Raw genomic sequence first — 12,559 nt, 5'->3', positions numbered from 1 at the left:
AATCTCCTTATCTTCATCTCATTCAATTGCTTCCCCGATTTGAATCCCAAACTTCAATTCAACTCTACCATCTCCAGTTCACCGTATTTTGCTACCAAAATGGCATTCCTTGGCTGCTGTTAGCCTTTTCTAGGTCGTCTTTCTTTGTCTCTGAGACCGCACAGCACCAAATCTTCACCTTCCTATTTCAATTTTCTCTTGTGGGGATCTGCGTCACCCTAGGGTTTTCCGATTTCGTGGCCCAAAACCTAACCTCCTCCGCCAGTGGCTACGTTGTCCACCAATGCTGGGTTAGATCTCTCCTGTTCGATACCAACCAGAAGGCCAATCTCGACCCCTCCGGCGCCATAACTGCGGCAAGGTTCTCTGGTAAGGTTTCACTCTCTTATCCTCCAAATTCGCCCATCTTTTTTTACCTTGGCCCCAATTTCAAGTCATTCTCTTAGCTGAGACTTCCTCTTTTTGAGATGGTTGGTAAGAAAGGAAGAAGAAGAAGTCATCGAAGATGAGAAAGTTCAATGCTTGGCTTGTGTTCTTCAAGCGCGAGTGGAATTGGAATTGGCCTTTCCTCGTCGGCTTCGCTATCACCGGGATTCTCATCACCAAGTTCTCTCTCTGTCTCACTGGGTACTCCACTCCATTTCTCTTTCTCATTTTGTGAATATGAGTCCCTTTCAATGAGCTAGGGTTTTGATTTGATTTGTTTTAGGGTTCTAATTTTGCAAAGGATCGAGGATGCGAAGAACTCGCCTTTTGTACAGAGGCATAAGAAGTAGGTCTCTCGAACAACCCAATCTATTATAAATTTTTGCATACAACAAGTCCTTTGGCTAAAATTATGCTTAGACGGAAGCGAATTAGAAATCATTATCTCTTTGACATATTTATTTTACTCTTAATCGGAGAACAATTATAGCTCTGGTGCAGGAAGTGGTGGTCAAGTTGCCAAAGATGCTCTAGGAAACGATGTAATTGCAGCAAAATGGCTTCAGACTCATGGGCCTGGTGACAAGACTCTCTCACATATACCTAAATGAGGATAAATCACGGTTTGCTCTATATAAGGTAATAGATATCTATCTATAAAGTTTTTAATTTCAGAGGAAGTAAGAAAAGAATGGGGCATTGTAATCATGCTTGGAACCTTACTGTTCTTTCATTCTTTGTTCATAAATTGTCCCTGCTATCCATTGCGAATTCATTGTTTTCCATCATGTTTTAGGTAACATGCCAATCCCATGTGAGGAAATGACGATGTTGAAGTTGAACCCTTACTGTTCTTTCATTATTTGTTTGTATTTCCTGTGGATAAGCAGTGTCCACAACACTTTACTTAGTTTTGAGACATCCTTATATTGCGTTATGACCATGAATTTTTAACAGCTTTCTTATTATAACCCTATGGTAACAAATCTGTATTTGTTATTGTGGTTTGCATCTGACTGATATATATCTAGCCTGCAACATTGTAATATGAGATGTTGCCTGCAACATTGTAATATGAGATGTTGCCTGCAACATTCTTGATGAAATTTGATGCGAGGGATATTATGTTGGAGAGAGAAATAGGTCTATTGGGACTTCGGATAATCGTGATACTAAATTCTTTGTAATATGAGTTGTTGTCGATCACATTCTTGATTGGATTCTCTCTCTCTCTCTCTCTCTCTACTCACATTTTTTACTGCATCTTGTTTTCCAAATTGAATATTCTTTAAGCTTAAAGGTTGAGTGGACCTCTTTTCATATCCTTATGCTTTTGCTTTTATTTAACATCACATGCATTCCCGATTTGTTGTCTTTCATGTACTTGAGATTTTACATCTTTATTTTGTTTGTTTTATCTATGCAAATTTATGTGTTGTTGAACTTACTATTCTTGACCCTTGGCAGGAGAAAAGAGTTTAAAGTTGCAGTTCTCCTTATTTTTGACAATAAGCAGGTAAATACTACTGCCTAAGGGGGAGTTTTACAGTTTAATGTCCTGTACAAATGTTATTCCATAGATGGGGACAGTGTAAACAGCCTTCTATTGAAGAAATAAAAATTGAATTGAGGATAGATTTTCCCTTGTATAGTCAAGTAGTCCTTCTGTTGTAGTTTCATGTCTCTATCTCTACACTTTCAATTATCATTTCAATAAATTGTGCGCAATATGATATTCTCGTTAGCGATGATATTGGGTTTTCACAAGTTTGTTAACTTAGGTTTGGAATTCCCAGAATTCCCATTTAGTTAGGCTATTGATTATTATTTATCTTGTGTAGTGGCATAGTGCTTGAGGAATAAACCTTTAGTTTCCAATTACAGTCAATCACTTTATTTAATAATAAATTGCAGTTTTGTTAGGTTTTCATTTTTAGGATTCTCATATGTATTTAAGTTGTGGCTTACCTTATAATGATTCAATCTACATATGCATGGTGGTTTTTGTCTCTTCTGGCTGGGTAGGGGATAGGCAATACTAGGAATTAATGCTCAGAATTTAGGAATTGAAGGGATTTTGTTCCTTGTACAAAAATATATGAACTGGCTCTTTAATTTTACGTTGCTGGGGATTGCTAGGAAGTAAAAAATGTATGATAGGAGATTTGGAGTTCGCTAGAAAAGCTCTGCCTGTATGATCAAAGAACACGAATTCTGGAATTCAGGTACAGAAACTTTATACTTTGGAAGTTTCACATTCTCTTGTTTTCATTCATTTGGTGTTTACAGTAATGCATATCTATCCTGCTTTAGTTTATTATTTGTATTTGGTTTTGAATGTTGCTAGTTTCCGCCGTTGTTCTGTTATGTAGGTACTCATATGGTAGTTATTCAGGATTTGTAATCACACTTTAAGTAGATATTATGCAATGTGAAACCAACCCAGGCCTGATTCTTCAACCACTGTGTGTCCTCTGCAGCTTAATGATCATTATTTTTTTTTTTTTTTTTCAATCAATCAATGGTTGGGGAAACAGAGTGACTGACTAATCTTGTTAACATATTATGCTTGTTAGGACAAGGAACTTGCTTCTATGATCGAGAGTGTTTCCGAGAAACAACATTTTACCGCAAAATGGCTTCAACTGCCGAGATTGGATGGGATTTTAGTACAAGATGGATGAGGTAGATTTTTGAAACAGGGAGAAGTAATTGATTTAGCATTTATACTCCTACATTAACATTTTATTGAAAGCACAATAGAGTATGTTTTGAGTTTGTCTTTCATGTCACTGCACAAGATTATGAGAAGTAAACGAGGCAGGTCACTTAATTGAAGAGCTTGCTCTTGTTTCCGTGCATGAGCCATATATGTAGGAGTGGACTGAGCAATTGGAAAGCAGTGACCGATTTATGTAGGAGCCATATATGTAGCAGCTGCATATGTGCATATTTTTGGAACAAGTATATATTGTATCTACTTTTGTTGTTTATCATTGTTAGTTAAAATGCAGCAGTCATCAAGCTGCTTTCTTCTTTTTTTGTTTCATTGTATATATAGATACTTGAATGTATGGATGATTGACAAATGCTAGCTCTTTTGGCACATTAGATGCTTGAATTAGAGAACTTCAGTACATAATATATTTTGAATATTATATTTGTGCAAATATTTCAGGTAAAAAATTGATAATAAACATACAATAGTGAATTACATTACGTTAATCACACAACAAATCATTTTAATCACACAACGGTACCAACTAAATTTTGTTGTCTCATTAAAACTCACACAACAGAACGAATACATATCAGTTGTCCAATGTTAAATCACATAACGGTATAGAAATAAGATGTTGTATGACTTGTGAAGATTTCAACACTGAGCCTCACACATACAACGGTTACTTATGATACCTGTTGTGTGAAGGAACAACCAACAACAGTCGCCATATTTTTCTGTTGTATGATAATATAACCAACAACAGCGTGTACTTGCTTCTGTTGTCTGAGTGTTATTTTCCTGTTGTGTGAGAAGTTAACCAACAACAGCGTGTCTTACTTCTGTTGTCTGATCACCATCGAAAATGCGGCACATCCAATTTCTGGCATTGGCATGCGCAGAATTGGTGCAACGGTTATAAGCAGTGCGTTGTGTCTATGATATTCACATAACGGTGTTTCACCGTTGTGTGATTGTGCTCATCACACAACATCGAGATAGACGACAGACATGGTCCACATCACACAACAGATTTCCACCGTTGTGTGATGCAGTTTTTGTAGTAGTGCAGGGAAAGAAAAATTAACCAATAGGTTCAGAAAAATTGTTATTTTATTGACAATCTGAATTTCCAAGCAGTTTTGAAGTATCATATCAAGCTTGGTTAGGCTCATTCTGCATCTTTTCGAATCCAAGATTTTATGACCCATCTTCAGATTCTGAAGGATTTTCTAGTGTACTAATCAACTAAGATCACTTAAAACAGCTGCAAATATAGAACTAAACAATAGCAGTGAAAGTGATTATCAATGGAAAAGGTCCTTAAACAGTCCCGTCCTTGAAAAGCTCTATCCCAAGTGCATTAGGAAAGCAGCAAAATCTTACTAAAGCATTGCACATCTCTGTGATCTTTAACGTGGAGGTGGAACTGATTTCACATATCCCATTAGCATGGGTTCTTAACGAGACAGGCTTATTTGGCACTATGACAAATTTGGTAGATATACTGTGAAGAATGGTTATCACGTAGCCAGGTTGTTAAACTATCACATGTACCAACCATTGTCCTCTTCTTCTGCTACTTGGGGTCAGAAGGATCAGTTTTGGCAGAAGCTATGGAAAGTAAAGGTGCCTCCTAAAGTTAAGATGCATACTTGGAGATTGGTGAAGGGGATGATATTACCCACAAAGACGGCGTTATCCAAACTGGTACAGCTGCCCAATCTAAAGTGTACGTGTTTTGTGCTATAACAAGTTTGAAGATGATAGGCACCTCTACTTGCATTGTGAGATTGTGCGAATGGTTTGGAAGTGCAGCAATTTCAACTTTAATTTTTCTAGCCATCAACATCTCTCCATCCATGAGTAGGTCAGGTTTGCTTTTGAGTATATCTCTGGACCTTTCCTTGAGTTATTCTGTGTGTTATTATGGGCTATATGGACTGAACGTAATAATGTTATATGGAAGAATTCTTGTTTTAGCCCTCAGAATGTCTTTAATTGGGCGGTAAGGTGGTTGGAGGAAATTCATGGTGCACGTCCTTCCCATGCATTGGGGCCTACACATGTGAGGCATAAAAGGAAAGAGACTGGGAAGTGGTCAGCTCCTTTGACGGGCCCAGTTAAGCTTAATGTGGATGGAGCATTTATTAATGCCAGTGGCGTGGGTGGTGTGGGAATAGTGATACGTGATGCCGATGGAGTGTTGTCTTGCAGCCATGGCACGCCACTTCCCTGATGCCTGTTCTGCTCTACATATGGAGGCTGAATCCCTCCATGCAGGTCTGCTTGTTGCCATTCATGAAGGTTGGGATGAGATCGAAGTGGAGAGTGATTGTATGGCTCTTATTACTACTGTTACTACCATTGAACAAGATTTCTCACTTATTGGCAGGATAGTGGATGATTGCAAGCGGTATGTTCATGACTTTTCTTTTATTCACTTTCGCCATGTGTACCGAGAAGCAAACGGTGTAGCCCATAGGTTAGCTTACCTTGCTAGTTTTAGTAATATTGATGAACTATGGTTAGAGGAGGCTCCTGTTATTATTCAGGATGTGCTCTAAGAGGATAATTGTATTTCTACCCGGGGCTTAGGTGTTATGTCCTCCCCGTTGTACTCTATGTTATCTACTAATAATATTATCGGGCGTGGGGTTGAGCCTCCCAGTTAGGCTGGGTTCCAAACCCCTTTAAAAAAAAAAAAATTGTTGCTATTAGGACCTCCAAATTTGCTTACTTGACATCACTCTATTATGAATTATTAAATGACGTACATATATAACCTACTATAAAATGACTATTAAGGACAATAATTATACCTAAAAATATTACATTGATTTTCTATAGACTTTTCAATTCAATAATATTAGATTGCATTTATTATTTTCCTTATCTATTTTCATTTTCCAATTTCACTACATACTCATTAAAGCATTCATATATATTTAATAAGAATTAAAACTATGATTATGCGACATAAAAATGTATGATATACATATTGAACACATATTGGTGAGGGAAAACAAAACAAATCATATAATGACCTAAATCTAAGTTTATCCATTATATTTGCAAAAAACCAAAAACAAAAAATGAGCTAGCAATTAAAAAAAAAATTTAATAATTAATCATGAGGTACATAAAATAAACATTAAGAAAAAATGATTAATTCATTTTTTTTTGCAGAGCTAAAACAGACAAAAAAAAGTTAAAAAAAAAAAACCACAAAATAGTTCATGTTATTTTCTTGTTGATTAGAAATTAATTTTTAAAACTCAATACCTTGTGTTTAATTTTTTTTATTGAAAAAAATATTTATGTTGTCTGATTAAGGAATGGATATGTAATTAAGATTTATAGAGTAATTAATCATTGAATTAACTAAGTTTTTTTTTTTTAAAGATAATAGTTTGTTTGCAACTTATATGAGTGAGGTTATTTGAGGAAATTTAGTGAGGTTTAGTGAGTAAATTTAGTATTTGAAAATTTGATAGGAGATGTAAAAAGCATAGGAGGTCAAGTGAGTAAATTTAGAGGTTCTAATAGAAAAACTCAGCCCTAAATCAGAGCCACTGTCTTGAAAAGCGTTGACGCCTAAAACCTTCATGGTGTACAGAGCGCCACTCATCAACCAGCAAATAGTTATAATTGAGGGCAGAACAAGGTAAGGGTACTTATTGAAAGTAGGGAAAAAATTTAACTGGCCTTTTTTAAGCTGCTCCTCAATAGCCTAACTCAAGCCTGATCTAAGAAAAAAAGAAAAAGAGCAAAAATAGCCCAGCTAGGTTATAGTGCTGCAACTCAGGCTAGCTGAGGCCCAAGGCCTGAAGCCCATCATCCCTACCCCAACCCTTAGATCCGCTTACACAGACCATCAAGAGCAGCCGCCCGTCACCACTTTGGCGGATGGCCACGCTCCTCTACTATCATAGTGGACGAAAAACCCCAACCCTGACTTGGGCTCAATCAACCTTGATTAGCAGCAAAAGCCAACAGCCGCCCTCCTTGGAACCAGAAACCTTCTACGCAATCGCTACAGGATCCTTCAATGCCCAACCCAAGAGAGAACCACCCGCCGAACTACACATTATGATTCATACCTATAACAGCCTACAGCAGCGATCAGAGCCTTGGACATCGCTTCAACCTTTCTGTCAAGCTACATTAGGTCGAGAAAACAACACACGAGTCACGCCGTCATCTTCTTGCCACCGTTGCTTGGTCAGGGGACCAGAAGGTTGCCGTCACCACCACACGAACCCTAGGTTCACCTCTCAAGGTCACTCTGTAAACTACAAAGTCCTTCTATGTTTCTTTATTGATATATAAATTCATTGAAAAAATTAACTATTACAATCGTTTAGAACAACATCCCCTATCATTTTGGGAGTAGTTACAAATCTGACTCTCACAAGAAAGTAGAACATGATTTGTAAGTACGTGAGTTACTCTATTAGTTTCACGCTGACTATCTGGATGTCTAGTCATAATGTCTTCCACCTGATTAAGTATAAGACCCAAGCTTGGTAAGTCAGTTGCACTTTGATTCAAAGCTTGCAATAACAATAAACAATCTGTCTCAAAGATAACTTTGCGCAATAATTCAAAGTTTTAGCCAACTTCATTCCTTCAAAGAGAGCCATCAATTTCGCATGGAAAGGTGACATCAATTGCAAGCAAGGTTTGATAGCCCCCGTAATGAAATCACCTCTCTCATCCCTTATAACCATACCACAACCTTCTCTACTAGAGCTTGCAATGTAAGCACCATCACTGTTACACTTGAACCATCCCTACTCTGGTTTAGCCCAATGCATGACTTGTCATTACTGAGTAGCCTCACTACTATTAGCCTTCTTGAAGTCGTTATACCAACTCAAGCTTAACATAGCTGTCTCAATTGGTCTCTATTTTTTGTCCTCCCATAATTGAGAATTCCTTTGTTTCCATATAGACCATAAGTACTTGCATAAATTTTTCCTTTGTATACTTTGAGATATATCGAGCAAATGATCCTGTACATTTGTAGCTCCAGTAGCATGTGTTAAAGAAGTTGCTACCTAAGTCTCTTGAGCGTACGTATAGTGCACAAATAAGTGCTATCCATCTTCACGTACATGATTACACACCAAGCAGTTCATGTCCCCCACATAACCCTTCTTACTCAAACCTTCTCTTGTAGGCAAGATACCAGTACAGGTTCTCCAAGCATGCAATGCTACTTTCCTAGGAACTTTAGAGTTCCAGATGGCATTCCGAAGGCCTGTGTAAGGATCCAATGTTGATGTGGAGGCTAAGACTAGCCCCAATGCAATGTCTTTAACAACATAGTATACACTATTTGTACTAAAAAATCTTTTTGTGACAATGCCAGATTTAACGATCCACTAAAGCTCTACTACTTAAGGGGATATCAAGAATAAGATCCACATTCACCAGTGCAAAATACCTCTCCAACTTCTCTTGATCTCATCTTAAGATGATCCACTGAAGCTCTACTACTTAAGGGGGTAGCAAGAGTAAGATCCACATTCACCGGTGCAAAAACCTCTCCAACTTCTCTTGATCCCATTTTCTAGTTAGCAGATCAATCAATTCAGAAACAAATCGAGGAGCATCCCTACTTGAAGGTGAAGAAGGGTAATGAGGATAAACATTTGGAATCCATCTATCCTTCCATATTGCAATTTTCTCCATTCCCTACCTGCCATCTCAAACCCTGTACCAAGACTTCTCTTGCTTCCAGGATACTACGCCAAGGAAAAGAAGGGGACTGTGCATGCTTTAGTGAAATCACCCTCAGGATAATATAATGCTTGATGCATTTGAACAATTAAAGAATCATGATTTTGTATTAAACACCAACCCTATTTAGCCAGCATTGCAAGGGCAAACCAATGTAAATTTTTAAAACCCATTCCACCCTCCTGCTTTGGAACACATAAACGTTCCCATGACCTCTAATGAATCTTGTTTTTCTCCTCAGAACCACCCCACCGATATTCGACACACAACTAATGCAAATCATCACATAAACCAAGTGGCAACATATAACAATTCATCACATAATTTGGAACAGTTTGAATCACGTATTGCTTTTATCAAGATTTCTTTCCTGGCACCACTCAAGAAATATATTGATTGAAACACTTAGATACGTACATAAGCAAAAAGTACATTGGAGAGTCATTGTGGCACTTAATTCCTCTACTAAACTTGAAATGCAGGAAACAAAAGCGCATTGCTAGCTAACATGTATATTGGGCAATAGGTACAAACTACTGAAGGAAAGGGGTGCAACATTGTCTTCACCTCCTCAATTAAGACACTTTCTAACCTCCTCTTTATTTAGATCAGAGGCCAAGGACAAGGAATCCAATTCAAGGATGATTTTGAAAGATTGAGAAATAAACCTCTTTCATCAAAGAAAAAGATACACACTGTAATACATGTCTACTCACGGGACAAGAGTATAATATATGTGTTAGCCACAAGATGCACTTTGTTGGCAATTACTGATGCTGTTTGTAAGATTTTTTTGGTTCAACTATATAGAGAAAATACCTAGCTGTACGTCTCGTGTTCCAATCCACACTCTCTGTCACGTCTTAGTGCTAAGAGAATCGAGAATGCCTTTGTTCCAAGGTCCAATATCCGTTTTTGTATTGGCATGATCTTCTTTTAATAACATGTGTACCTTCCTGGCTTCCTGCTTTGCTGCCTTTTCATGTTTAAGACAAGGAAAAAAAAAACCCGAATCGACTAGGGAACCAGGCGAGCTCTACTTGCTCCGATCGGCCGGAGACTGTACTACCTAAATCATTCTCATTCCGGTATAAAGTTTATAGGGCAAGTCTGGAATGCTTCGAGGGCAACTTGTATGGAAGACGAAGTTTTCCCCTGATTCTCAGCGCATTCGAAATTGCTATCCGTATGCATCAGAACTGCCAAATAAATTATGAATTCATGACTTCCATCGTTTTCTGACATTTCTCGTCTTTACTAATTGGTGCCCTACGTACTTATTTTTTGACATAAATATTGGTCCGCCTTAACCATGTGTTTTCATCATCTGTATCTGTCCATTCGAAATCTTTAGAGCATCTTCAAGAATTGGGCCGACCTACTACAGATTTCTTAGCTAAATGCATTAACAGCCGGAAACCCCACTGCGAAAGCTATATATTGAATTATTGATGCAGGAAACATGTCATTAGTGACTCAGCCCTACGCTGCTCTTATATTGAATTATTGATGCAGGAAACATGTCATTAGTGACTCAGCCCTACGCTGTTCTTATATTGATCACTATAAAACCAGCATCTTTTCCAGTGTTGAACACACTCATATACACAGTCGACTAAGATGGGTTCCGAGGAAGTAGCTAAAAAGCCTCATGTTGTTTGTGTTACACTCCCATTTCAAAGCCATATAAAGGCACTGCTCAAGCTAGCAAAACTCCTCCACCACCGAGGTTTCCATATAACCTTTGTCAACACAGAGTTCAACCACAAAAGATTTCTTAAATCTCTCGGACCCAACTCCCTCGATGGATTGCCTGATTTCCGGTTTGAAACCATTCCAGATGGCCTTCCGATTTGTGATGAAGATGCATCGCAAGACGTCAATTTGCTTTGCGAGTCTTTGAGGAAAAACTTCTTGGCTCCGTTTCATGGCCTCCTCACAAAACTCAAGGACTTGGCAAGTACTTCAAACACTTATCCTCCGGTGACTCGCATAGTTTCAGATGGTTGGAATGCGTACGTCCTTACAGCAGCAGAAAAACATCAAATTCCTGTCACACTCTTCTTTACAATGAGTGCAAGCAGCATCATGGCCTATGCACACTTCCCCACTTTGATGGAAAAAGGACTCGCACCACTCAAAGGTGAGAAATAGTTATTACTAGCTTATTGGCCTTCGTATTAACTTCATGGTTATTTTACAGTATTTTAAACAACAAAATATTTGATAACATTCGTTGCCGTGTAGTGCATGACGACATTCTAAGTGTGTGAATAACATCTATGCCTTGACTAATTTGCTATTTTTTTTTGTTTTTTTTTTAAAACATGTAGATGAGAGCTGTTTGACAAACGGGTATTTGGACAAGGTCATAGATTGGATTCCAGGAATGAAGGATATCCGGTTAAGGGATCTCCCCACCAACTTTCAAGTCACAAATCCTGATGACAGCGTCTGGAACTTAGTCCTTGAAGTAATTGAAGGACTTGGTAAAGCTGAAGCCGTTGTTCTTCATACATTCGATGCGTTGGAAGAAGATGTTGTGGAAGCTCTCTCCTCTATGCTTCATTCACGTGTTTATGCCATTGGCCCTCTCCAATCACTCCTCAATCGCATACCAAAACACCCTTTGGACCCTATTGGATACAGTCTATGGAAAGAAGAAACTGAGTGCCTCCAGTGGCTCAACTCCAAGGCACCAAATTCAGTTATTTATGTGAACTTCGGCAGTATAATGATCATGACATCAAAAACTCTTATAGAGTTTGCTTGGGGACTTGCAAATACCAAGCTTCCCTTCTTTTGGGTGATTAGACCTGATTTGGTTGCTGGTGAACCAGCCATTTTGCCGCCGGAGTTTGTGGCAGAAACCAAACAAAGAGGTCTAATAGCAAGTTGGTGCCCACAAGAGCAAGTGCTTAACCACCCAGCTGTTGGAGGGTTTCTAACACACAGCGGTTGGAATTCAATCATTGAGAGTGTGTCTGCAGGAGTGCCTATGCTCTGTTGGCCATTCTTCTCGGACCAACAAACAAATACTTGGTCTGCTTGCAAGAAATGGGGCATTGGCATTGAGATCATCAGTAACGATGTAAAGAGAGACGAAGTAGAGAAGCTTGTTACAGAGGTGATGGAAGGAGAGAAGGGTAAGAGAATGAGAAACCAGGCCATGGAGTGGAAGAAACTTGCAGAAGAAGCCACTGGTCCTCATGGTTCTTCATCCACAAACTTGGACAACTTGGTGAATCAAGTCCTACTATGAGAAGAAGCTAGGAGTTTATCCCTGAGGAGTTCTAAATATTTTGGTGATGCTCTAATTGTTTTAGTAATTAGCTATTATTTTTATTTATTAATAAATTACTTTTAAGCTATTTCACCACCAATCAAAATTAAATATATTCTTTCTTTACTTTATAAAATATCATCAGCTTGTAATTAACACATTAAAAAAAATTGTCCTTTAACGACATAAAATATATTAATTAAAAATACTTGCAAAAACGCACAATATTTCTTATAAAGTATTTAGAAGCAAAAAATGAATATTGTGCACATGGATGATGATCTGCTAGTCCAAATTAACTCCTGAGATGTCTGTACGTGCTATCGTCACATCTTCCTCGTCATTGAGTCCATGAACAACCTGTTGAGGTGCGTACGGTT

General features: G+C 38.1%; 2 protein-coding genes and 1 long non-coding RNA gene across 5 annotated transcripts; all 3 read left to right on the top strand.

Annotated features, from left to right (window-relative positions):
• The first annotated feature begins 505 nt into the window (after positions 1-505).
• LOC112191517 lies at positions 506-776 on the top strand. Its single transcript, XM_024330872.1, has 2 exons — positions 506-627; positions 728-776. The coding sequence occupies exons 1-2, from the start codon at positions 506-508 to the stop codon at positions 774-776; spliced, it is 171 nt and encodes a 56-aa protein (XP_024186640.1).
• A 639-nt stretch (positions 777-1,415) lies between these two features.
• Positions 1,416-3,462, top strand: LOC121051086. 3 transcript variants are annotated; one of them, XR_005805070.1, is made up of 4 exons: positions 1,416-1,726; positions 1,894-1,942; positions 2,566-2,651; positions 3,003-3,462. It is a non-coding gene; the product is annotated as an uncharacterized LOC121051086 (long non-coding RNA). The 3 variants fall into 3 exon arrangements; XR_005805069.1 differs by adding an exon at positions 2,799-2,891 and having other exon boundaries at positions 1,416-1,942; XR_005805068.1 differs by having other exon boundaries at positions 1,416-1,942.
• Positions 3,463-10,436: 6,974 nt separating this feature from the next.
• Positions 10,437-12,330, top strand: LOC112177354 (7-deoxyloganetin glucosyltransferase). The gene is made up of 2 exons (XM_024315652.2): positions 10,437-11,039; positions 11,230-12,330. Exons 1-2 carry the CDS (start codon positions 10,517-10,519, stop codon positions 12,156-12,158), a joined length of 1,452 nt encoding a protein of 483 aa, XP_024171420.1. The 5' UTR covers positions 10,437-10,516; the 3' UTR covers positions 12,159-12,330.
• Positions 12,331-12,559: the final 229 nt, after the last annotated feature.

This window comes from Rosa chinensis, chromosome 1, assembly GCF_002994745.2.
Source record: "Rosa chinensis cultivar Old Blush chromosome 1, RchiOBHm-V2, whole genome shotgun sequence".
Taxonomy (NCBI): Eukaryota; Viridiplantae; Streptophyta; class Magnoliopsida; order Rosales; family Rosaceae; genus Rosa; species Rosa chinensis.
The sequence above is the reverse complement of the archived record's forward strand: the minus strand, read 5'-3'. Positions and strand labels throughout refer to the sequence as shown.

Bases quoted from the DNA above. Each gene is read 5' to 3' on its own strand.
- LOC112177354 (XM_024315652.2), top strand. From the start codon at position 10,517: ATGGGTTCCGAGGAAGTAGCTAAAAAGCCTCATGTTGTTTGTGTTACA. The intron at 11,040-11,229 runs GTGAGAAATAGT...TAAAACATGTAG, and splicing joins AGGACTCGCACCACTCAAAG to ATGAGAGCTGTTTGACAAAC.
- LOC112191517 (XM_024330872.1), top strand. From the start codon at position 506: ATGAGAAAGTTCAATGCTTGGCTTGTGTTCTTCAAGCGCGAGTGGAAT. The intron at 628-727 runs GTACTCCACTCC...AATTTTGCAAAG, and splicing joins TTCTCTCTCTGTCTCACTGG to GATCGAGGATGCGAAGAACT.